Source organism: Oryctolagus cuniculus, chromosome 2 (assembly GCF_964237555.1).
Source record: "Oryctolagus cuniculus chromosome 2, mOryCun1.1, whole genome shotgun sequence".
Taxonomy (NCBI): Eukaryota; Metazoa; Chordata; class Mammalia; order Lagomorpha; family Leporidae; genus Oryctolagus; species Oryctolagus cuniculus.
In genome coordinates this window covers 31,877,851-31,900,672 of record NC_091433.1, presented here as the reverse complement: position 1 = coordinate 31,900,672, position 22,822 = coordinate 31,877,851, and the positions used below count along the sequence as shown (strand labels likewise).

General features: G+C 46.9%; 1 protein-coding gene across 2 annotated transcripts in view; it reads right to left on the bottom strand.

The window, feature by feature from the left end:
- Window positions 1-17,119, bottom strand: part of PGM2 (phosphoglucomutase 2) — a 47,047-nt gene extending 29,928 nt beyond the window's left edge. Inside the window, exons 1-6 of one of the 2 annotated variants that reach the window (XM_002709269.5) lie at window positions 16,958-17,119; window positions 12,755-12,922; window positions 8,544-8,650; window positions 5,175-5,259; window positions 941-1,024; window positions 616-809 (exon numbers count right to left, since the gene is read on the bottom strand). In XM_002709269.5, coding sequence (XP_002709315.3) covers window positions 616-809; window positions 941-1,024; window positions 5,175-5,259; window positions 8,544-8,650; window positions 12,755-12,922; window positions 16,958-17,059 — 740 coding nt within the window. In that variant the 5' untranslated portion in view covers window positions 17,060-17,119. Of the gene's footprint in view, window positions 1-615; window positions 810-940; window positions 1,025-5,174; window positions 5,260-8,543; window positions 8,651-12,754; window positions 12,923-13,553; window positions 16,276-16,957 lie in introns of those variants that run through there. The other variant, XM_017350648.3, reaches the window with a different exon arrangement.
- Between the last annotated feature and the right edge of the window lie 5,703 nt (window positions 17,120-22,822).

Sequence of the window (22,822 nt, the reverse complement as noted above, 5' to 3'; positions counted from 1 at the left end):
AGGATCCCCCTTGGATACCAGAGTCTGTGCTGCTCCAGTCCCTTATATAAAATGGTGCAGCATCTGCTTGTGCCCTACCATAACCTCCTATTACACTCTACATTGTTTCTAGATGGCTTACAATACTTGACACAAGCTAAATGCTGTGAAAATAATAGCTACACCGTATTGTTCAGGGAATAATGACAAGGAAAAAAAGCCCACGTTTGTTCAGCAAAGGTGCAATTTATTTTCAATCTGCAGTTGGTTGAACCCACAGATGCAGAAATGGTGGGTACAGAGGAATCTACAACAGAAGAGCAAACTAAGGCCGGGGGCTGGTCACCTCTGTGTTACACTGTTAGCGGCACACAGCTGAGTGTGCACTCTGTCACTGACGTATCAGCTCTGGCTGTCTTCCTAACAGGACAGCAGGGGTGAGTTGTTGAGAACAAGCCTCACTACCTGTTCCTCTAAGAAAACTCTGTCACCCCGACCCACAGCTTCTACGATCAGACTCAGCTCTCACGTGCACTCATTAACAAACAAACAAAAACTCGGTGAAAACTGATAAGAGTTTGACTGAATCACATTAACGTAACTCACTTGAGGTCAGTGTAGACACAATCCAATTACCTGTGAAAGCAGTATTTTTTAAGGTCTTCAAAGTAGGCACTGTTGATGGAAGTCATTGGGTCATGAAGAAGCGGACTGCCATCGATTAAGGAATCATCCCACGCTTGAGGCCATGGCTCCAGATTTTCTTCAATAGCTTGAGAAATCCCTTTATCATGTGGAGAGATGATCTGGGCTCCATTATCCCAATAGACCTGGAGAACCCGGGAGACGTTGAGAAAGTTTAGGGCTAATGGAAAGAAAGCATCTGCAACCAAGGCTCTCTCGTATAAAGGCATAGGATTCCTGCAGAAGGACCCCTACGTGGAGAGAAAAATCGAAATACCTTATAACCATTATCCTGCTTTGGATTGTGAGAGGCGGTGATCATGACTCCAGCACAAAGTTTCAGATGTGCTACTGCGTAGGGCTGTAACAGAGCAGGACACATGAACAGTTTAAACAAAAAAGTAGGCACACTTACAATGTCTATTGCATACTGTTGTTTGCACCAACTTGATCCCTTCTAATAAACACAACATCTGAGTATCGTAAGGTATCATTCAATATTTTTGTGCCACATGCAAAAAGTATACAGTAGCCCTCTCTTATCCATGGTTTCAGTTACAGCCCACCGTGGCCTGCAAACAGTGCTATTTGTCTTGACACACTCAAGAGAAAAACTATACTCACATAATTTTATTACATTATGATTATATAATTATTTGACTTTTTTTTAACTTTTATTTAATAAATATAAATTTCCAAAGTACAGCTTACGGATTACAATGGCTTTTCCCCCCCATAACTTCCCTCCTCCCCGCAACCCTCCCATCTCCCGCTCCCTCTCCCATTCCATTCACATCAAGATTCATTTTCAATTATCTTTATATACAAAAGATCAATTTAGTATATATTAAGTAAATATTTCAACAGTTTGCACCCACATAGAAACACAAAGTGTAAAGTACTATTTGAGTACTAGTTATAGCATTAATTCACATTGTACAACACATTAAGGACAGAGATCCTACATGAGGAGTAAGTGCATAGTGACTCCTGTTGTTGACTTAACAAATTGACACTCTTATTTATGGCGTCAGTAATCACCCTAGGCTTTTGTCATGAGTTGCCAAGGCTATGGAAGCCTTTTGAGTTCACCGACTCCGACCTTATTTAGACAAGGTCATTTGACTTTATTATTAAAAACAGTTGCTAACCTCTTACTGTGTTTAATTTTCAAAAATTCTAGCTCTCCAGAGGCCAACACTATGGTATAGAATGTTAAACCTCTGCCTGCAGGGCCAGCATCCCATATGGGTGCTGGATTTGAGTCACCGCTGCTCCACTTCTTACCCAGATCTCTGTTAATGCGCCCGGGAAAGCAGCAGAAGATGGCCCAATAACTTGGGCCCCTGCACCCATGAGGGAGACCCAGAAGAAGCTCCTGGCTCCTGGCTTTGGCCTGGCCCAGCTCCGGCCATTGCAGATATTTGGAGAGTGAACTAGTGGATGGAAGACCTCTATCTCTCTCTTTCTCTTCTCTCTCTGCCTTTCAAATAAAATAAATCTTTTAAAAAGAAATTTAGCACCCCCCAAGGCTGGCGCCGTGGCTCAAAAGGCTAATCCTCCACCTTGCGGCACCGGCACACCAGGTTCTAGTCCCGGTCGTGGTGCCGGATTCTGTCCCGGTTGCCCCTCCTCCAGGCCAGCTCTCTGCTGTGGCCCGGGAGTGCAGTGGAGGAAGGCCCAAGTCCTTGGGTCCTGCACCCCATGGGAGACCAGAAGAATCACCCGGCTCCTGCCTTCGGATCAGCGCGGTGCGCTGGCCGCAGCGCACCAGCCACGGCGGCCATTGGAGGGTGAACCAACAGCAAAGGAAGACCTTTCTCTCTGTCTCTCTCTCACTGTCCACTCTGCCTGTCAAAAAAAAAAAAAAAAAAAAAAAAAAGGAATTTAGCCCCCACATATAAGGAGAACATGTGGTATTTGTCTTTGGCTTACTGTGCTTAATTCATAAGTTAAACTTCATCATAGGCACATATGTATAGGAAAAACTAGTACATATTCATACAGCGTTGGTACTAGCCAAGGCTTCTGGCTCTCACTGGGGGTCTCAGAACGTATGCCCCACAGGTAAGGGGGAATACTGTCCTTCACCATCCTTGGAACTAACCGGCCACTCAGAATTCTAGGACATGTGTCCTCATAAGAAAGCAGACTAATTTCCTAGATGCCTCCCTCCCATTCAACCCTCTTCCTGGTAGAGATAGAAGACTTTTCAAACAAAAAGATGGCTTAAGCCACCATTCCACATTCAGACAGGAGCTTTTAGATTCAATTTATTTCCACCAACTGCTTCCCTTCACTGTTTTGTTTGCTTTCAAAGAAAGGTTGATGAAAGACAGTGTGCTCTTACAAGTTGCTCATTTACCTTGCACTCCAGGGATATACTTATATCCCTATCCCTATCCCTATCTCTATCTCCCTCTCCTGTACTTCTGCTTAGCTACCACTGTAAAAGACTACTTGCCAAAATGAGGAGAGGGACTGGATTATTTCCCACACAAATAGTTACTACATACAAGCAGGCTGAGACCTGAACCATCTGTTCCCCTCCCCTCTCCCTGACCACCAAGGATCACCGCAGTCACTTGTCCCCTTCTAAGTCATGCCACATCTCTCAGGTGCGCTGGGGCAAAGCAAGGGGGATGCACACCGCATTGTAAGAAGATGATGAGGCTTTCATTTAATTCATGTCTGTCACAAAAATAAGAGCTGTTGACACTTAGTACAGAAAATGGTTGGGACACTAGGACACGTTGCAATTTTTCCATCGATAAAACCTGCACTACCCTTGGGTGTGACCCAGGTTAGCTACAGGAGGTGCTTTACCTATCTACTTGTCGGTGCATCAGGGACCACAAACACTAAGCTCGTGGAGCTTCCCTCTGCACTGACGCACGTTCATCTCTATGTAAGTAACTGCATCCAAACCCAATTTTCTAAAAACATATATTCTCAGCACCTGGGCCAGCTCTTCAATGTTCTATCTACTTAGTACCTGGTTTTCTTAGGGGACTAGCAGCATGTATGGCTTTTTCTTCTATTATAAATCATACATGATTGATCAATCATTTGATAATGAAAAAAATTGAAAAAGAAAAAAGCAACAGCTGGCTCAGACCTACCTGTCATTTTCTTTATGTTCTGCTGCATTAAGGCTCTGATGAAAGTGTTACCAGAATATGCAAGCACGCTCTCCACTAGCCAGGAGGAGTATTGAGGATGGAATGTTTGTCCCATGGGGCCTGACGTGACCTAAGTTGTTCTTAACTGTGGTCACTGGGAAGAAGAACTACAGCTGATGTTTGAACAATGTCAGGGGAGAAGGGCACCCATCATCTGACACAGTTCAAAATGCACATGACTTCTGCTCCCTGCCAATGACTAGAAGCCTTGCAGATAACACAGACAACTGAAGAGCATGCATTTTGCATGTTTTATATATTGCATACAGCAAGAAACAGGCAAAAACTATGAGAGATCACTTTTCACTGCTACAGCCAAGTTACAGGTAAGATGAGCTGCTCACGGACAGGCAACTGGTGTCACGTGTTTTAAGCAGATTCCTACAATGCTTAAGCTCACAGCAAAGTAAGAGGTGGCTATGAAGTTATCACTTTAGTACTATAGTTAGTTTTACGCAGTTATGACATTTATGACAGTTCTTACATTCGTTGATGTTTTTCTCAAGTATGAACACATTTTAGCATTTATTTACTTTATTTGAAAGGCAGAGTGAGAGAGAGAGAGAAAGAGAGAAAATATCTCCTATCTGCTGTTCCTTTCCCGAATAGCCTGTAACAGTCAGGGCTGGTCAGGCTGAGATCAGGAGCCTGGAACTCAGTCTGTATCACCCACATGCGTGATAGGGACCCAAGCACTTGAGCCAGCGCTGGGTGTGCATTCGCATTCCCAGGGTGTGCATTAGCAGGAAACTGTAATGGAGAGTGGAGCCAGGACTTGAATCCAGGCACTCCAACAAGGAAAAGAGGATCCCCAAGCATCAGCTTAACCACTGCACCAAACGCCCACTCCCCATTTATGCATATTTTATGTGGTAAATGAAAAATCAACTATTATCCACATATATTTTACATATTCATGACATACCTAACTTCTATTTTTTTGTTTTTGGTATTTCTAGGCTAGGCAGTTCACTTGTACCTTTTTTCAAATTGTTGCAAATTTCAAAAAAAAATTCACGTATAAGTTGACAGGTGTATTTCAAACCCCAGGCTGTTCAGGGTCAACTATACTAACTAAATGAAAAAATAAAATGACAAACAAAAAAAAAACCATTTTGCTAACTCTTGGAATTGTCTTTAGAAAGCAGGCAAAAGCTGATGAATTGAAAGTGGACTATAAGAGGAATATTACTAGAATGTGTGAGGAATCTTCCCAGGGAGAAAAGACAGCACAGCTGACACACGCTCAAGTGCTCTAGAATGTCAAACTCCGCCAAGTCCCATCCCGGATCCGGGGACAGGAAATGCTAGCAGGAAACGGTTACTTACCACAAAGGGGGTTGGGGTAATGTCGGAAAAGAGGTGCACAGGAACCCCTTGGCTGATAAATGTGGTTGCAGCAAGTCGGGCAAACCTGGAGATGCAGAGTGGCAGGGAAGAAAATGGGAGCCAGGTGGTCAGGAGCGGACAACGGAAAGAGCACTTGCAAGGGTTGACTTTAACAGCCAGATTAAAGAAATACTTAGGAGACGAGTATTTACACTGTCACAGAAGAGTAAAGCAGGACGACCCCTAGGAGTCATCTCATTGCACCCCTTGATTTTAGAGAATTGGAACAAACGCTATGAAAGGCCAGGCACCTTGCTCTGTGCACAACAGCCACTTAGCAGCTGAGCTGGGCCCACACTCGCGTGTTTTCCCTCCTGTGCAGCTCAGTGGTTCTCAGCCAGGGAATTCTGTCCCCCATGCAGCATCTGAGATGTCTGGGGTTTGGGGAGGAAGTGAGAGGTGCTCCCAGCAGCTAATGGATGGAGCCCCAGAGATGCCACTACCACCCTTCAGTGCACACATAGGATGCAACAGAGAATCACACAGGGCTGGCATCACAGCATAAGAAGGTTAAGCCACTGCCTGCAATGTCGGCACCAGTTCATGTCTTCGCTGCTCTACTTCTGATCCAGCTCCTTGCTGATGGCCTGAGATAGCAGTAGAAGATGGTGTAGGCGCTTGGGTCTCTGATCTCCACATGGGAGACCTGGAAGAAGCTCTTTGTCCCTGGCTTCAGCTTGGCCTAGTCCTGGCTGTTGTGGCCATTTTGGGGGTGAACCAGCAGATGGAGAATCTCTTCCCCAGCCCTGCTCCCCATAACTCTGCCTTTTGAATAAACCTTAAAAAGAATCACACAGCAAGTGTGAAGCCCCATGTCAACAAGACAGAGGCTAAAGAACCCTAACCCACCCCACCACCATCCATATACACCACAGACCAGATTTGGTCACTAATGTTTTATTTGAAATATAAGACTGACTCTCTCTCCTGGGGCTGGTGCTGTGGTGTAGAAGATAAGGCCACTGTCTGCTATGCTGGCATCCCATATGGGCACCAGTTCGAGTCCTGGCTGCTCCACTTCCAATCCATCTTTCTGCTGTGGCCTGGGAAAACAGTAAAAGATGGCCCAAGTCCTGGAGCCCCTGCACCCACGTGGGAGAACTGGGAGAAGCTCTTGGCTCCTGGCTTCGGATTGGCCCAGCTCCGGCCATTAGGCCATCTGGGGAGTGAACCAGCGGATGGAAGACCTTTCTCTCTCTCTCTACCTCTCTGTAACTCTGCCTTTCAAATAAATAAATAAATCTTAAAAAAAATTTCTCTTTCTCTCTCTCTCTCTCTCTCACACACACACACACAATTATCTGGGTTCCAATCAATCTTTTAAGACTGAAGACTTAAATCTCTGACATTTTTCTCAACTTCCATAGCAACTAGCTTAGCTCAAGATATCAGGATTTGATGACATCAAATCTTCATGCTTGGGATGACACTTTGCCCCAACAAACGAGTAATCTATTTCCAGTGAACCACACGATACCACTACAGAATTAAACCGTCAGGTCATGCACTGTCTCCTCCCATGGATCTTTTTTTTTTCTTTTTTTATTTGACAGGCAGAGTTAGACAGTGAGAGAGAGAGAGAGAGAAAGGTCTTCCTTCCATTGGTTCACCCCCCAAATGGCCGCCATGGCCGGCGCAATGTGCCGATCCGAAGCCAGGAGCCAGGTGCTCCCTCCTGGTCTCCCATGTGGGTGCAGGGCCCAAGCACTTGGGCCATCCTTCACTGCACTCCTGGGCCACAGCAGAGAGCTGGCCTGGAAGAGGAGCAACCAGGACAGAATCCAGCACCCCAACCGGGACTAGAACCCGGGGTGCTGGTGCTGCAGACGGAGGATCAGCCCAGTGAGCTGTGGCGCCGGCCTAAAGACTCTGTCTTAAAGTCAGCAAAGGACAACCCAACACACACTTGAGATTGTGTGTGTGTGAGTGTGCACATACACACATGCTTCAAAAATTCATAGAAAAATAGAATTAAAGAATATGAAGTTTGGATGAGCCTTTTGAAGCCCCCTCATATGTAAAGTTAGAAACACACATGAAAATATTCTATATGCTCTCTGCATATGGTTAACAGTTACTGTTCATGCTTTCCACCAGATATTTAAAATTATAAGATTAAACTAATAAACATTTCCAGAAGTAAAATTCTGAGGTTAAGAGCTTCAACTCTGGGAAGATTCCATTTCCCCATCCAGAATGTGTTAGCATTGTTGATCTAATGTTACAATCTCCAAATGTCTTGCACATTACAGGTGATAGAGCAGCTCTGGGCTCTGCTCTGTGCTATTCCATGCAACTCTTGAGACTTGAGCCACAAACTGAAACAGAATCAGTGAACACCAATCCCTGTAAGGAAACGATACAGCTCCAAGCCAGAGTGAGAAATATCTGGATCTTAATTGGCAACAGCAACATAACTGGATCCCATTCTCACTCACTTGCTGATTAGTGAGAAATTCCAAGGGACCAGCTCTTCATGTGAGAAGACGGATGATGCCAACAAGAAGAGGGGGACCTGGACTTTGTTTACAGGTCCTGGATGTGGCCGACCTGATCAGTCCTTACTGATCAGAAGCAGAGCAGACTAGCCACACTGACGAAACATGGGAAGCTAGCCAGGCAGGTTTGCCCCTGTATGCGCTGTGCATGCCTTGCTGCAGGACCTGACCTGGCCCCAGGGCAGCGGAATGTGCTCAGGGTCTGGTTCTGACCGTGTGTTCATTCTGAATTGGCCGGCTGACACACTGGTTTACACCACATCACCCTCTTGTGAATGCAGCTTACATACTTTCATTCCTCAGAGGCACAGCTTCTCTCTCGCCTTCAAAGTTACAAAGAGGCAGAGGCAAAGCAAGAGAGAGAGAGAGAGAGAGAGAGAGGTCTTTCATTGGCTGGTTCACTCCCCAAATGGCCACAATGGCCAGAGCTGGGCTAATCTGAAGCCAGGAGCTTCTTCCAGGTTTCCCACACAACTACGGGGTCCAAGGACTTGAGCCAACTTCTGCTGCCTTCCTAGGCACATTGGCAAGGAGCTGAATTGGAAGTGAAGCCGTTGAGATTTGAACCAGTGCCCATATGGTATGCTGGCACTGCAGACAGCAGCCTTACCTGCAATACCATAGTGCCAGCCCCCAAATTTTATTTTCTTCATCCAAATATAAAACTAGATTTTTAAAAGTTGCAAACGGAATTCGCTCATCATTTTTATAGTTACACCATGTCATTAAGAAACTTATTGAAAGTAAAGATACTGAAATTTGAACTATAAAATAAGCTACAAAAAATTCACTTCCTACAATGTTCAAATACCTTCTGCTGCTGCCTCCACTGGGCGGGTGAGCTCGTGCATCAAAGCTGATCACAACACCTCTCTGCTTCAGGTCACTGAACTGTTTTTCCAGGTATCTGCAAAAGCCCTGAAAACACAGCATCAATTAAAAGGTAGACATGTTAACACCTCTTTTATATCTATGATATGGAAAAAAATAGCCAAAAATCAAGTTCCTCAGCTTTCACCAGAGAACTTCATAACTTTTCAGTAATGAAACAAATGGAGCAAAAGGAAATTAGCAGCTTTGTTGTCCTTGTCTGTCAGACGCTGTTGGGCATTTAGCGTCTATTACTAGCAGCCCTAGAAGAACTGGGCGAAGAAATGCCATCGTACAGACGAAAAACTGATGAGGCGCAGTGACTGGCAGTTTCAGGAGTAGCAGAGCCCGGATCTGCAGCCAGGTCTGGTGGGAGGAGGTTCAGTGTGGGGTTAGGTACATGCTCTGGAGCCAGAACCCGTGGATCTGTACTCCACCCTGCCACCTACACGCAAGTGACAGGTGCCTCAGTTTCCTCTTCTGTAAAACAGGAATGATAACAGTACCTACCTCACAGGGCTGGAAAAGAGTCAAACTAAAACATGGTGAGTGCTGGATTTCAACATTAACTACACACTACATGACTGTCACTATGAGCATTATTTTTATTATTTTCCTTCAAAGTCTATGCTCCTTCCCATACGTCACTTCTAAAATATCTGGATGACGATGGTGGTGGGAGGTTGGGGGGACCCTGCAGACATTTCTGCCTGCTCTGTAACATCAGTAAGTCAAAGAAACTCAAAAAGTTTTTATGATTTTTACAATTAAATGATCTGTAGCATTTGAGATACTGCTTTCCAGCAGGGATGCGGTCTAAACGAGGCCATCATCATGCCAACCACAGGGCACAACTAACCACAGGAATAAGCATGGTGCACTTTGGGGCTACCCCGTCAGCCCAGAAATGACGGGACACACACTCTTCCATAACGTCACGTCGGTTTGCAATGTGGAAGAGGAGGAGACTGGACTCTGAACTCTGTACATTTATATTACTGGGTATTATTACAGAGCAGAGAGGACTCTGGTGGACTGGGAAATGATGGTGGTTTCTATCACTTATTGTACTTTGGCTACAGGAGTCTTGCAGAAAGTAAAAACCAGTCTTAGTTTTGCTAGAGGATACTTCACAGCCGTGTGGGCACAGCAGGGCCAATTTAGGAGGCTACAGTCTCTCCTTCACCAGCACAGTGTGGGCCACATCTTCCTTGAATGAGACAAGGAAATAAGGACACACGTGCATCGGTTTTGTGGGTTCCCTAGAATGCACCCAGATGCCTGACAGTCCACAGGGGTAGTGGTGACATCACCCAGCACTCTCCCTGGCCAACTCCTGTGCTGTGGCCCGAGTATTCAAGGCAAAAAGTATTCAAGGCAAAAAGCATGGAGGTTTAGTCGAACATCCTCACGTCTCCAAATTCTCTAGAAACCTCTGGGGCCTGCAAGGGATGAGATCCCAAGCGGATATGATTTTTGATCTCAGTTGGGGTATGGAGGGTTTTCAGAATGAAAATGTTACTGTAAAATAAAAGGAGTATGCTTGTTTGCCTTCAAATAGTATAATTATTATAAACGTGTAAAGGCTACAGAAAGAAAGATTTGGGCTCAAAATAACGAGACATCTTTTCATGAGAACACCCCAAAAAACAGGCAGCTTCACAGGACAGTGGGCTCCCCCTAGCGGAAGTGCTGATGCTGGATTGAGTAATCCAAGAGCGCACATATGGCGCATAATTTACTTGGCAAAGGGAAACTGTACCCTCTACCAATGAAGCAGACAGTTCAAAAGTTTACCTCCAGTTCTGTCTTGTTTCCTTTGAGATGTGCCTGACTTACATACACCTGCTTCTTAGAATCAACCAGGCAAACGTGGTGCCACCATTTAGATGAGACTCTGCACCTACAGACCAGCAGGCAGCACGCCCATGGCACAGAGGAAATGAGAACAGCCATCAGTGACCAACACATTTGTACATCAGCATCCCAATAGGGAGCAGCGCAAGGTGGGGCAGGGGCGGGGGGTGGAGGCCTGAGTAGACTGATCTAGCACTCCAACCTTCCCCCCTCTGCAGTCATTCCCAAGATGTTAAAGGTGCGCTTGTTGCTCGCATACAATTGTTCTTCACCATGAACAACATCCTTGTCTCCTGTGGTAAGTGTCCCAGTGCAGGCCACGGGACCTCTTCACAGTGGGTGGGTTGTAAAGATTATCCCAAGGGTGGTCAGTTGAATCAGACGACCTTTTATAGGATTCTTAACTACCTACCCAGAAGAGAACAGTTCTTCTAAGGAAGCAGGTAGTCGAATTAGGTCTTAAGACCTTCCTGGGAATGTGTTCCATCATTCTTAGGAACTAGACATAGATGAATATGGAGAAGTGGCCCTAGGGTTCATCTAGAATCCCTTAGAACCCCTTAACAATTAGGTGCAATACCGGGTGTGACCAACTGGATGTTTCCAAATATAGCCACAACAATATATCCCATCTCATGAGGTTCTTTTCACAAAATGACCCTGACATTCCTTTAATGGGAACGGAGTCTAGACTGTGTCTTGAGTATAAGCCCAACAAATAGAATATGGCAGAAGTAAGTGACTTTATGTGACCTTCAAAGCTAGGTTATAAAAATCGATATAATCAGGGCCGGTGCAGTGGCGTAGCAGGTAAAGCCGCTGCCTGTAGTGCAGGCATCCCATATGGACACTGGTTTGAGACCCAGCTGCTCCACTTACAATCCAGCTCTGCTGTAGCCTGGGAAAGCAGTAGAAGATGACCCAAGTCCTTGGGTCCCTGCACCCAAATGGGAGACCCGGAAGAAGCTCCTGGCTCCTGGCTTCAAATTGGTGTAGCTCTGTCCATTGCAGCCAACTGGGGAGTGAACCAGCAGATGGAAGACCTCTCTCTCTCTGCCTCTGCCTCTCCTTCTCTCTCTGTGTAACTCCTACTTTAAAATAAATGAATCTTTCTTTAAAAAAAAATCAATATAATCTTTTTCTCTCCCCCTCACCCCAATTTCTGCCTTTTATGCAGGGATGTGTAAGGAAAGCACATATCACCATCATTTGACACTTTTTCTAGCCTTTCCCAGAATGAAAGTGAATTTTTAAGAAATCTAAGTAGTAGAAGAAACAGTGAAAACAATCTGTTCTCATTTTCCTCATAAACAGCTCCCAACGCTGAGTGGCAGCTCTTCCACTTTCTCCAAGTCTTTACCTTTATTCCCAAAAGTCAAGTCCAGCCGGCGCCACGGCTCACTAGGCTAATCCTCCGCCTTGCGGCGCCGGCACACCGGGTTCTAGTCCTGGTCGGGGCGCCGGATTCTGTCCCGGTTGCCCCTCTTCCAGGCCAGCCCTCTGCTGTGGCCAGGGAGTGCAGTGGAGGATGGCCCAGGTGCTTGGGCCCTGCACCCCATGGGAGACCAGGAAAAGCACCTGGCTCCTGGCTCCTGCCATCGGATCAGCGCGGTGCGCCGGCCGCGGCGGCCATTGGAGGGTGAACCAACGGCAAAGGAAGACCTTTCTCTCTGTCTCTCTCTCTCACTGTCCACTCTGCCTGTCAAAAAAAAAAAAAAAAAGTCAAGTCCACACTCTGACAACAACATTCATAAATTAAGGCAAGAGAACTCAGTAACAACTTCAATCCATGCCATAAATTAAAACCAACTACAACAGACTCTTGGCAATTCTTTCTGGTGGCTAAAATGTTGGATGCAGGCATCCAAGCAGCATCTTAACTGCTGTGCCAAATGTCCAACTCAGGCAAGAAATTTTGAAATCCATGCATTCAAGGGATCTTCAAAAAGCTCACGGGAAATGCATGTTATAAAAAAAACTATACAGACTTCAAAAATTTTTGCACCAAAGTAATCTTATCTTTTACTTCCATTTTCTATGAATTTTGAGAAGTATTCTCCATTTTTGCTAAGTGAATGCTGAATGAATGAGTGACTGTAGGAGTTTTCAAGTAAGTACCACTTCAACCAACCACAAGGCTGAGTTGTGGAGTAAATGGTAGTCATTCTCTGTGCTTAGCCAGCCCAATAATACACAACCATAGTTAAAACAAATTAGATCTGTGAAATACAAAAGTGGCCAGGGGATACATTAAGAGTACCAATAATAATAATAATAATAATAAAAAAGTGGTACCTGCGTAGTCTGGATGATGGTCAAGTCATTCATACGAGAAATTCCTGCGCCCATAGGTGCCCGCAGGCCAGCTGTCCCAAACTCCATGCGGGCCCCAAAACATCTTTGCAGTTCTTCTTTATCTCCTTCTGCAACTAGTTGTTTCACTGACTGCAAAGTTAAAGGATTCTGCAAAACAAGAGATGCTGATGCCAGGTGCAGCCGGGAGAGTAAGAAAACAAAAAAACCTGAAATGTAAAAGAACCCCACAGTAATTCTAATCTGCAGAAGGAAAATATATGTATTGACACCTCAATTTTCTGATGCTTTTGAAATTTACAACATAAAGTTGGTGTGTCTGACATCATAGTGGAAACACTATATTCTCCCCTACCAAGGCAAGCACTGTTGAAGGGATGGAATGAGTACAGGTTTAATATAGCAGTCTAACACCCAGAATGGGATCCCACACATACCATTTACCAACTCAATGTGCTTGAGCGGAATATTTAGCTTCTTGAATTCTTGGTTTCCCATCTGTAGAATGGGGACAATCTAGACCTCCCTTACACAGCTTGCAAGGTTTTCACGTGGCTTACATTAAGTTAATGGAAAATATCGCTGAGTGGCACTTAGTTGGGATTAAATGTTCATGTTCTTCCCTCATGTTCTCAAAATTTTCCAGAGTGATAGATGACATGATGTAAATCTAAATCTTAATTTTATCATGCTTTAACATTTGTAAAATGTGTTCATGTATCTGGGCAAGACTGAATCTTTCAGCATCTCCAAGAATCAGGTTAAATAAGGAAAACTCCACCTTCTAGATGGGAAAGCCTGGGAGAATGAGTGGCAGGCTTAAACTGCATAGACATTGCTCGGCTGCTGCAGCCCACTGGAGAGTAAACCAGCAGACGGAAGACCTCTTTCTCTCTCTGTTTCTCCCTCTCTCAGACTCTGCCTTAAAAATAAATCTTAAAACAACAGCAGCAAAACACCAAAAATCCCCAACTCCCCCCAATGGCTTAAGCATTAACGAGTGCCTTTTCTGTGACATTAACTGTTTCAAATAGACCCTAACATAAATCACTTTTAAGTTCATTATACATTTTCTTATGAGGCTCTGTTAAAAAGTTTGTGGAAAACAGAACTAAGTTTATTTTAGTGTAAAATTTTTGTTTTGAAATCTGCACTTAGGAGGGGTCTTCAAATGCACAGTATAACAAAACTATCAAAAGTGCCAAACTTCTTACCAAAACAAACTTATCTTTTAATTTCATTTTCTTATAATTGATGGGAATGGTTAAACTGGAGAAAATGACAATCACATTGCACATCAGACTCTAAATTAGGAATTCAGAGAAACAATAGAGTAAGCACTTGACTTCTATTTTATAGGCATCATCAGAGAGATGAGCACTTGGCAGGAATGGTCCACATAGTTAAACCTCAAATGCAACTGCAATAAAGCCTTGGATTTTTGGAGTTAAGCCCACATGTCCAGATTGTTCCAGGTTTAACAGAAGCCAAATAAAATCCCATCTTTTTGGTTAAAAGCAATGGTTAAAGCTAATCACAGGGGCCAGCTCTGTGGTGCAGAAGGTTAATCCTCTTCCTGTGGTGCCGGCATCCCATATGGGTGCCAGTTCTAGTCCCAGGTGCCCCTTTTCCAATCCAGCTCTCTGCTATGGCCGGGAAAGCAGTAGAAGATGCCCAAGTCCTTGGGCCCCTGCACCCATATGGGAGACCAGAAAGAAGCACCTGGCTTCTGGCTTCGGATCAGCATAGCTCTGGCCATTGCAGCCATTTGGAGAGTGAACCAATGGAATGAAGACCTTTCTTTCTGTCTCTCCTTCTCACTGTCTGTAACTCTACCTCTTAAATAAATAAATGAAACTGTAAAAAAAAAAAAGCTAATCACAGATCACAGTCTTCCCATCAAATTGTCAAGTGCCCCCAAGGAGGCACTCATACCTGGCACACAAGAGGCTCAAAGTGTATGTGACTTCACAGTCACACCCAATGACGGGTGAGTCTCTCATTCATAGTATAGGTTTGGAAAATCCTAATTGATTTTTGTAATATATAACATACCACACAACTTGAGAGAGACAAAGGAGGCACAAAGAAAATGAAAATCAAGAGAGCAACTGAGTGGCCGGCAATGTGGTATAGGAGGTTAAACTTCTATATCCATATGGGCGCAGGTTGGTGTCTCAGCTGCTCCACTTCTGATCCAGCTCCCTGCTAATGCACCTGGGAAAGTAGCGGAGGATGGCCCCTGCACCCATGTGGGAGACCTGGAAGCTCCTGCCTCCTGGCTTCAGCCTGGACCAGCCCTCACCCTTGCAGCCCTTTGGGGAGTGAATCAGTGGATGGGAGATCTCTCCCCCAATCTCTGCATTTCAAACAAACAAACAAATCTTTAAAAAGGAGAGTAGCTGAGGTCAGCATTGTCTCTGGCAGGAACAAAAACCAAGAGCAGGGGAAAAAAATCAGAGAGGGAGGCACAGTGGGAAGTGCAAAATGCACCTGCCAGGTCACTGTGCCAGTCTTGGGGGGACAGTAGACAGAGCACACCGATGCTCTTACCTGGCGGGAGTTTCACACTGGGGGATGAATGGCCCCTGCCCAGACAGGTGCCTGTCTCGTGCCAGTAAGAAACGAGGAAGACCCGTGAACAGTATTTAAAAAAAATAAAATAAAAAAGGACAGCATCCCCTTACTTCTACCATGGGAAACACTGTCTCCAAACAGATGAATCATCTGTAGAAGTCAGAGGTTGTTTTCTTCAAATGGACACATCTGTGCAACAATGTGTCACTAACTCTGCAAGTTACTAAGCTGCAGTCATGGCAACTCTTCCTTCCTTTAGGATCACAAGGTAACCTTTCCAGGAAAGGAAAAAGTGCCCAAGGAGTTGCCCATGGCATCCTGGAACCGGAATTCGCTGACACTGCAGTTACAGGACCAAAGAATGCAAAGCAGGGACCAAGCCCCGGCCTCTGCTGACCGGGCTGCAACCCCACTCAACAAATCCTGCAGGCAGGCGGGGCGTGGGCTCCATGCCCAGAACTCTAAGCCCTGGCCATGGCCATTAGCGACAGCCGGCCACACTGGCTTGTGTGATTTGCAGGCGTCCAGTGCAAAATGAAAATGGGCAACTCCTTATTCAACTATGAAGACTTTCAAGACAGGCAGCAGGGGCCGGCGCCGCGGCTCACTAGGCTAATCCTCCACCTTGCGGCGCCGGCACACCAGGTTCTAGTCCCGGTCGGGGCGCCGGATTCTGTCCCAGTTGCCCCTCTTCCAGGCCAGCTCTCCGCTGTGGCCAGGGAGTGCAATGGAGGATGGCTTATGACTTGGGCTCTGCACCCCATGGGAGACCAGGATAAGTACCTGGCTCCTGCCATCGGATCAGCGTGGTGCGCCTGCCGCAGTGCAGCGGCCATTGGAGGGTGAACCAACGGCAAAGGAAGACCTTTCTGTCTCTCTCTCACACTGTCCACTCTGCCTGTCAAAAAAAAAAAAAAAAAAAAAGACAGGCAGCAGGGCTTTCGATCAAAAGTGGGCCCTTTTGGAAGCTGCACAGGTCCCTGTACCACACACAGGCATTAACAAAGATGTACAGACAAGTGTTGGCTTTTGGCTCGCCAATCGCCGTAAGGAAAGGAAAAGAAAGGCGGTTCAGAGAGCGTCTTAGAAGCAGGGGACACCTGGGGGCCAGGACACCTGGGGGCCAGGACGGCCGAGAGAGGCCGGGGTCAGCCACGTGTGAGCTCAGAGCCTGGAGAGGAGCAGCAGAGAGTGGAGAGCCGCCACGTTCTGCTCCACTAAGGGGGCGAGCGAGGCTGGGCTCTCTCTCCTCGGACGTCAGCGTGCTCCTCGGGGCCACCCGTGTCCTGGGACGCAAGCCCTTGGGAGCGGCGCACGCGGTCACGGCTCTCAGAAGGATGCAGAGCCCCGGGCAGAGGACACGCCCGCTGGCCGGGGGACGGCGACGCATGCGCGCCTCGGCCATCCGGAGCCCGGAGAGCCGCTGTCGGCGGCCCGCCCCTGCTCGGTGCCCTCCACGGAAGCCGCAGCTCCAACCCAGGGCCGCCTCTGAGATACTGACTCCGAGCCTGCACGCGCCTGCGGGGCCTGGCGCCGCCGCCTCCCGTGGGGCCCGCGCAGCCCGGTGGGTGGGCGGGGAGGAGACTCCCAGCCCCTGTCGCCGCGCACCTGGTCCCAGCGCAGCCACCGCGCCGCCTCCTGGTCCAGCTGCGTGTCCGGGTCGGGACCGCTGCCCCCCGGAGCCGCCACCGCCTTCTGCGCCGTCGCCATCTCGCGCAGTCTGCGCCGGGGTACCGGAGAGGCGCCTTGGCCCTTCCGGAGGGGCGGGGCGCGGCGGCCGGGGCGGGGCCTGCGGCGGCAGAGCCCGCCCCTCCAGGGGGCAGGGACCGCGCGGCGCGGAGCGCACCCCTCTGCCCTGCGCAGGTGCGCCCGCGGGGTCGGGGAGCAGCCCAAGAGCGCCCCTGCGCCGGGGTTCAGGTGCGTGGGGACTTCCTCGACTTGGGCTCCGTCCAAGAGGTCCCGAGGCTGTCCCCATCCACCGGGCCCCGGGGCCCGTGCAGGTGCAGGGACCCAAGGAGGAGGACCCTCAGATAGGAGCGTAACAATGATGAAGAAATTAGCGAGGGCAAGAGTAGCCGAGAAAAATTTCAGACAGAAGGAAGTGGGGAGAGTCAGGTTCCTACACCGGTGGGACGGATTGGGAGGCGTCCAACACAAAACCGCAGGTGCACGCAGTTTGTCTCAGAGGCGGCGCTGCGGGGGACCGGGAAGGGACTGTTTTCAGTCCCTTCCATGATGCTGGGACGATGGTGCTGGGACGCCAGGAAGAACAAAAGAGAAACTAAGTGCTGAAGATTTTCCACGCATGTATTTTGGAACCCCAGATGGAATAATGAAAGTTGTTTGGGAAGACCGCAGGGCCGTTTGTCTCATAGACAAGGAAACAGATACACTGACAATTTGAGAGCCTTTCTCGGAGACCTAGGCTGGGGAAGGGCAGAGCCAGGATTCTTGCCCTGGGTTTCCTCTTTTCCTAAGCGAGTGGCCGATCCCCTGCACTTGGGAGCGTGCATGTAGGAAAGATGTTCATTCTACATTGGAGTACCAGGGTCCCAACCCTGGCTCCAGCTCCTGCCTCCAGCTTCTTGCCAATGTAGACCCTGGAAGGCAGCAACGATGCCTCAAATAATTGGGTTCCTGACGCCTACACAGAATACCTGGATTACTCTCCTGGCTCTGGTCCTGATCCAGCAGTGGCTATCTGTGGGCATTAGGAGAGTGGATTAGTAAGATGGAGGATATTTTTCTCTAACCCCTTGCCCTTTCGCTTTCTGTGTGTCTCAGCCTCTGAAATTAAAAAAATAAAATAATATTCCTCTGCTCTGCTCAGCCCATTTCTGCGTGCCCAGAGCAGGAAGTTCCATGAACTCTGACCCCCTGTTTCACGTGGTAACAGCTGGCTCTTGTTAGAAATGTCAGCCGTCCTTGGCACGGATAAGCTGAGGTGATGTTCACGATGATATGTTTGTGTTTGCTGCCTTGCTGCCTAAGCACTCTTTCACTTGTGGCTGTCCCAACTTCCTGGACGGCTTCCCGACATCCCTAAACACCTTGTCAGCAAATGCCTGCAGGTCCTTTCTATCCAGCCCAGGAAGAATTCTAAAACATTTTATTATGCCAAGTTTTAAATATTTACTAAATTGATTCTCCTGTGACTATTGTAGGGCTCAATAGTGATCAATGCATGGCCAGACTTGTTGCATTCACCCGCTGCTAACCCTCCTGTGCTACTCCGAAGACGATTCCGGACATCCTGTCCTCATCTATACATGACTTGGCACATGTCTCTGAAATGTTAACAACAAAGAAATTGGAAGGAAGTTGAGATATAACCTATAAAATAACAATCAAGTCACTTAATAGATACATGGATGTTTGAATACTACGTGGACGTTTGATAATACAGAGAAGTTACTAGTTGTTTTTTTTTTTTTTCTCTTAATTTAGGTGAGACCTGTGGTTTTACAGTTTTCTTGAATTACAAGCTGAATAATGTTCCCATTGGTTAGAAAATATTTGGGGTCTCTTTTACTCTATAGATTCTACTCATTTCCTTGCCATTTATTTGTTGTTAATATGGCCGCTTGTCTGAATTTTGCTGATAGCATCTCTGATGTCTTTTAGCATGTTCCTCTCTCATCTGTGTTTCCCGTAGATCATTTTTATTATAATTCTTTATGATCTCTTCCCTATGGGACTCTGAACTCTTGGAGAACAGGAATGGTGTCTTATTTATCTTTGTCTGCCCAGAGATTAGCACTGTAAGTGCCCAATAAACAGGTAAAGAAATGAACAAAGCCGCGTGGCTATCGGGTCTTTCCAGGTAGGAACAGAGAAAGTTCTAGAGTCAGGCTGCCTGGGATTGTGATTGGATATTAATGTCATCCTTTATTCTTTTGGGGGAACCCTGGGCAACTCGTTCTACTTTATTTAGTTTTGGTTCCTCCCTCTCTCCCTTCCAAGATGTATTTATTTGAAAGGCAGAGCATGAGAGAGAGGGAGAGGGAGGGGAGAGAGAGAGAGAGAGAGAGATCGATCTTCCATCTGCTGGTTCACTCCCCAAATGGCCTTAAAGGCCAGGTCTGGTACAGGCCAAAGCCAGGAGCCAGGAACCCCACTGGGTCTCTCAAATGGGTGCAGGAGCCCAGGCACTTGGGCCATTTTCTCCTGCCTCCCCAGGTGCATCGTCAGGGGACTGAAATGAAAGCAATGCTTTCAGGGCTCAAGCAAGCACTCCGGCATGGGATGCCTGTTTCTCAAGTGGTGGCTTAACCCAGTGCACCACAGTACCAGCCCCCCAGTTCTCTTCTTTCTAAAGCAGAAACAGTAACAGGTTCCACCCCAGAGGGGTGATGAGAGGCTTAAATGAGAAAACACATGGGAGATGCCTAGCACGGGGCCTGGCTCCATAAATGTTAGCTATGCTGAGCAGCTGAAGGAGTAAGTTCGTCACTGCGGTTCAGGACTTAGGGAAGCAGACTTGTTCTTCTATCTTTGGTTACAGGTCCAGGGTAAGTCAGCGGCCGCTGTGTCCCGCTCTGTCACTCAGTGCTCAGAGCCTTCCATCTGGTGGTGCCCTCATCTCAGCACGTGGTCTCTGCAGTCACCACGGAGCGGGAGAAGTGTGCAGGTCACACATTGACTCTTAAGCGCTTCTGCCTGGATGTGGCATGTATCACTTGCACTCACATTTCCCCAGCTGGAGCCCATCAAATAAACCCACTTAACTGCAAGGGTGCAGGGAAGGTGGAGAGGCTCGGACAGGGCTGAGCCCTCCTGGGAATGACCACACAGTCTGTGTTGCCTGCAGCTAATGTCAGCAGGGTGGCAGCTATCCATGGTTCTGGTGTGTTTCCAACAAGCGAGGTCTGGTCCTGATCCAGCAGTGGCTATGGAGGGCACTGGGAGAGTGAATTAGTAAGATGGGTGATATCTTTCTCTAACTCCTTCCCCTTCCCCTCTCTCTTTCTCTCTCTTTCTCACTTCAATTCTTAAATTTAGAGCCGCACCTGAGTCGACTCGCCACATTATAGTGATCCTTGTTAATATAAATCAGAGCGTGTCCCTCTCCTGATTTCCACCCTCCCATGGCTTCATAATGTACTTAGAATAAAATCTGTGCCTTTTACCGTAGCTTCACACTTCTCCTTATTCAACCCCATCCGGATTATCTGCCACCTTTCTCCTGTCCATCAGTGCTGCTGTTCCCTGGCTGGTCCTTGAATACAGCAAGCAAATGCTGGTGGAAGGCCTGCACCTGCATCGCTCTCCCCTGGCTATTTGAATGACAGACATCCACGTTTGATTCAAGCTTCTGCTCACATAGCTGCTCAAAAGAAAGACCGCTCCTCTTTGAAGCACCGGTGAATGTTTACCACGGGGCTCTCTGGGCTATCCAGGCCCTGACTCGCAGCATTTGCTGATATCCGTGGTAGTAAGCTCATCCACTGTGGCTGATGTCAAGCTACAGTGTGACACCACCAACGCAGAGCCGGGGAGGGGCGGAGGCAGCACACCACCATATGTAGCAGTTCTAATATGTAAGTCTTGTGCTACACGGTGATGTCTCAGTCCACCACACAATGCCTGTGGGATAGAGGTCCCACTATGAGGGAGTTGACAAATGCCCATCACTTAGTGACACTGTAGCTGTTAGAATTACAACTTTGAGTTGCTGTTGATACACAAACCTACTATGCTACCAGTCAGATGTAGTTTATATGTATAGAACAGGGATGGGAACAGGTAGACTAATAGTTAAGATGTAAGGTCCCAGGCCGGCACCATGGCGCACTAGGTTAGTCCTCCATCTGCAGTGCCAACATCCCATATGTGTGCTGCTTCTAGCCCCGGTTGCTCCTCTTCCAGTCCAGCTCTCTGCTGTGGCCTGGGATAGCAGTGGAGGATGGACCAAGTGCTTGGGCCCCTGCACCCACATGGAAGACCAGGAGGAAGCACCTGGCTCCTGGTTTCGGATTGGTGTAGCCACCTCCATTGCGGCCGTTTGGGGAGTGAACCAACAGAGGGAAGACCTTTCTCTCTGTCTCTCTTTCTCACTGTCTGTAGCTCTACCTGCCAAATAAATAAATAAATAAATAAAAGTCTTTAAAAAAAAAAGATGCAAGGTCTCATATCAGAGTGAGTTGCATACCCACCCAGCTCTGCTCCTAACTCCAGCTCCCTGCTAATGTAGACCTGGGAGGCAGTGGTTAGGGCTCAAGTAGTTGGATTCTTTCGACCCACATGGGAGATCTTGACTAAGTTCCTGCCTTCCAGTTTCAACCCCAGCCAGAGATTTTTTGGTGTGAACCAGCAGATGGATCTCTCTCTCTCTGCCTCTCAACTTTTGAAAAGACATAGCAGTTACAATTATGTACAGTATAAACACTTGATAATAAATGACTATATTATTGGTTTATGCATTTACTATCCTCTAATTTTTATCATTAGCGCATATACCTGCTCATTAAAAAATACTTTTACTGCAAAACTCCTGATGGCGGCCTCATCCGTTTTCTGTTTACGGCTTCTCTTGATTGCTTCATTTTCTCTTGCGCTTGATTTAATCTCATCTTGTTATTTTCATCATAGCCCTAGGAGCAATAGGCGTGCCATATATACATACCGTCCAGCCTGGGTGTGTAATAGGCAACAATGAAAGTGTACTGAACAATGCATTCCTCAAAACCTGATCGCATCCTTAAGAGTTGCATGACTGTAATTTCGAGAGCATAGATCATGGTAACTAAATAGCCAACAGTGAGTCTTGAGTATTTATTACATTTTAATATAGTTATTTTACTTGTATGTTTATATAATTTAACTTCTAATCATGACTATGTCTAGCACGGCTCTCAAAATTCCTAAAAGGACCTTGCAGGGGCTGGTGGCTGTCACCAGCTGAGCTTCAACTCTCCTATCCACTGTATGTACAATGGAACCCTCACCAACCTCTTTTCCTTCTTTATTTTTCCTGTTCTTCACAATGGCATGCTATTACCAATTTGAATTTTTGCAATATCGTCTTTGCTGCTTGTTTTCCTGACTGAGGCTGTAGCACGGAGAACAAGATCGGTTTCCTTTTAGATGTTCAATGCGTTTTTGTTGAAGAATGAATCGCTGAGGCCCCTGACACTCAGACTAAACATAGAATACAATGATGTAAGACACAGATAAGAAATGGACACATCCCTTTTTCTCCAAAACAAGCTAGCTATCTGGATCTAACAAAGACAAATGGCCTGCTTGTCACCTTCTTTACTGCTCCAATTTTAAGGCTGATGTAAGAAGGAGTAAATAATGTGCTAATCGACTTTATCAGCCTGCTCATTACTGCCCATAAACCCAAAGTACACCAACAGCAAACATTTCTTCAGACCAGCTGGAGCTTAATGGTCTTTCTCAGTGAAAATGTAAAATGTCTATTATTTATAGCTATTTTCAATACATTCACGAACTTGGCTAGTTTCCTCT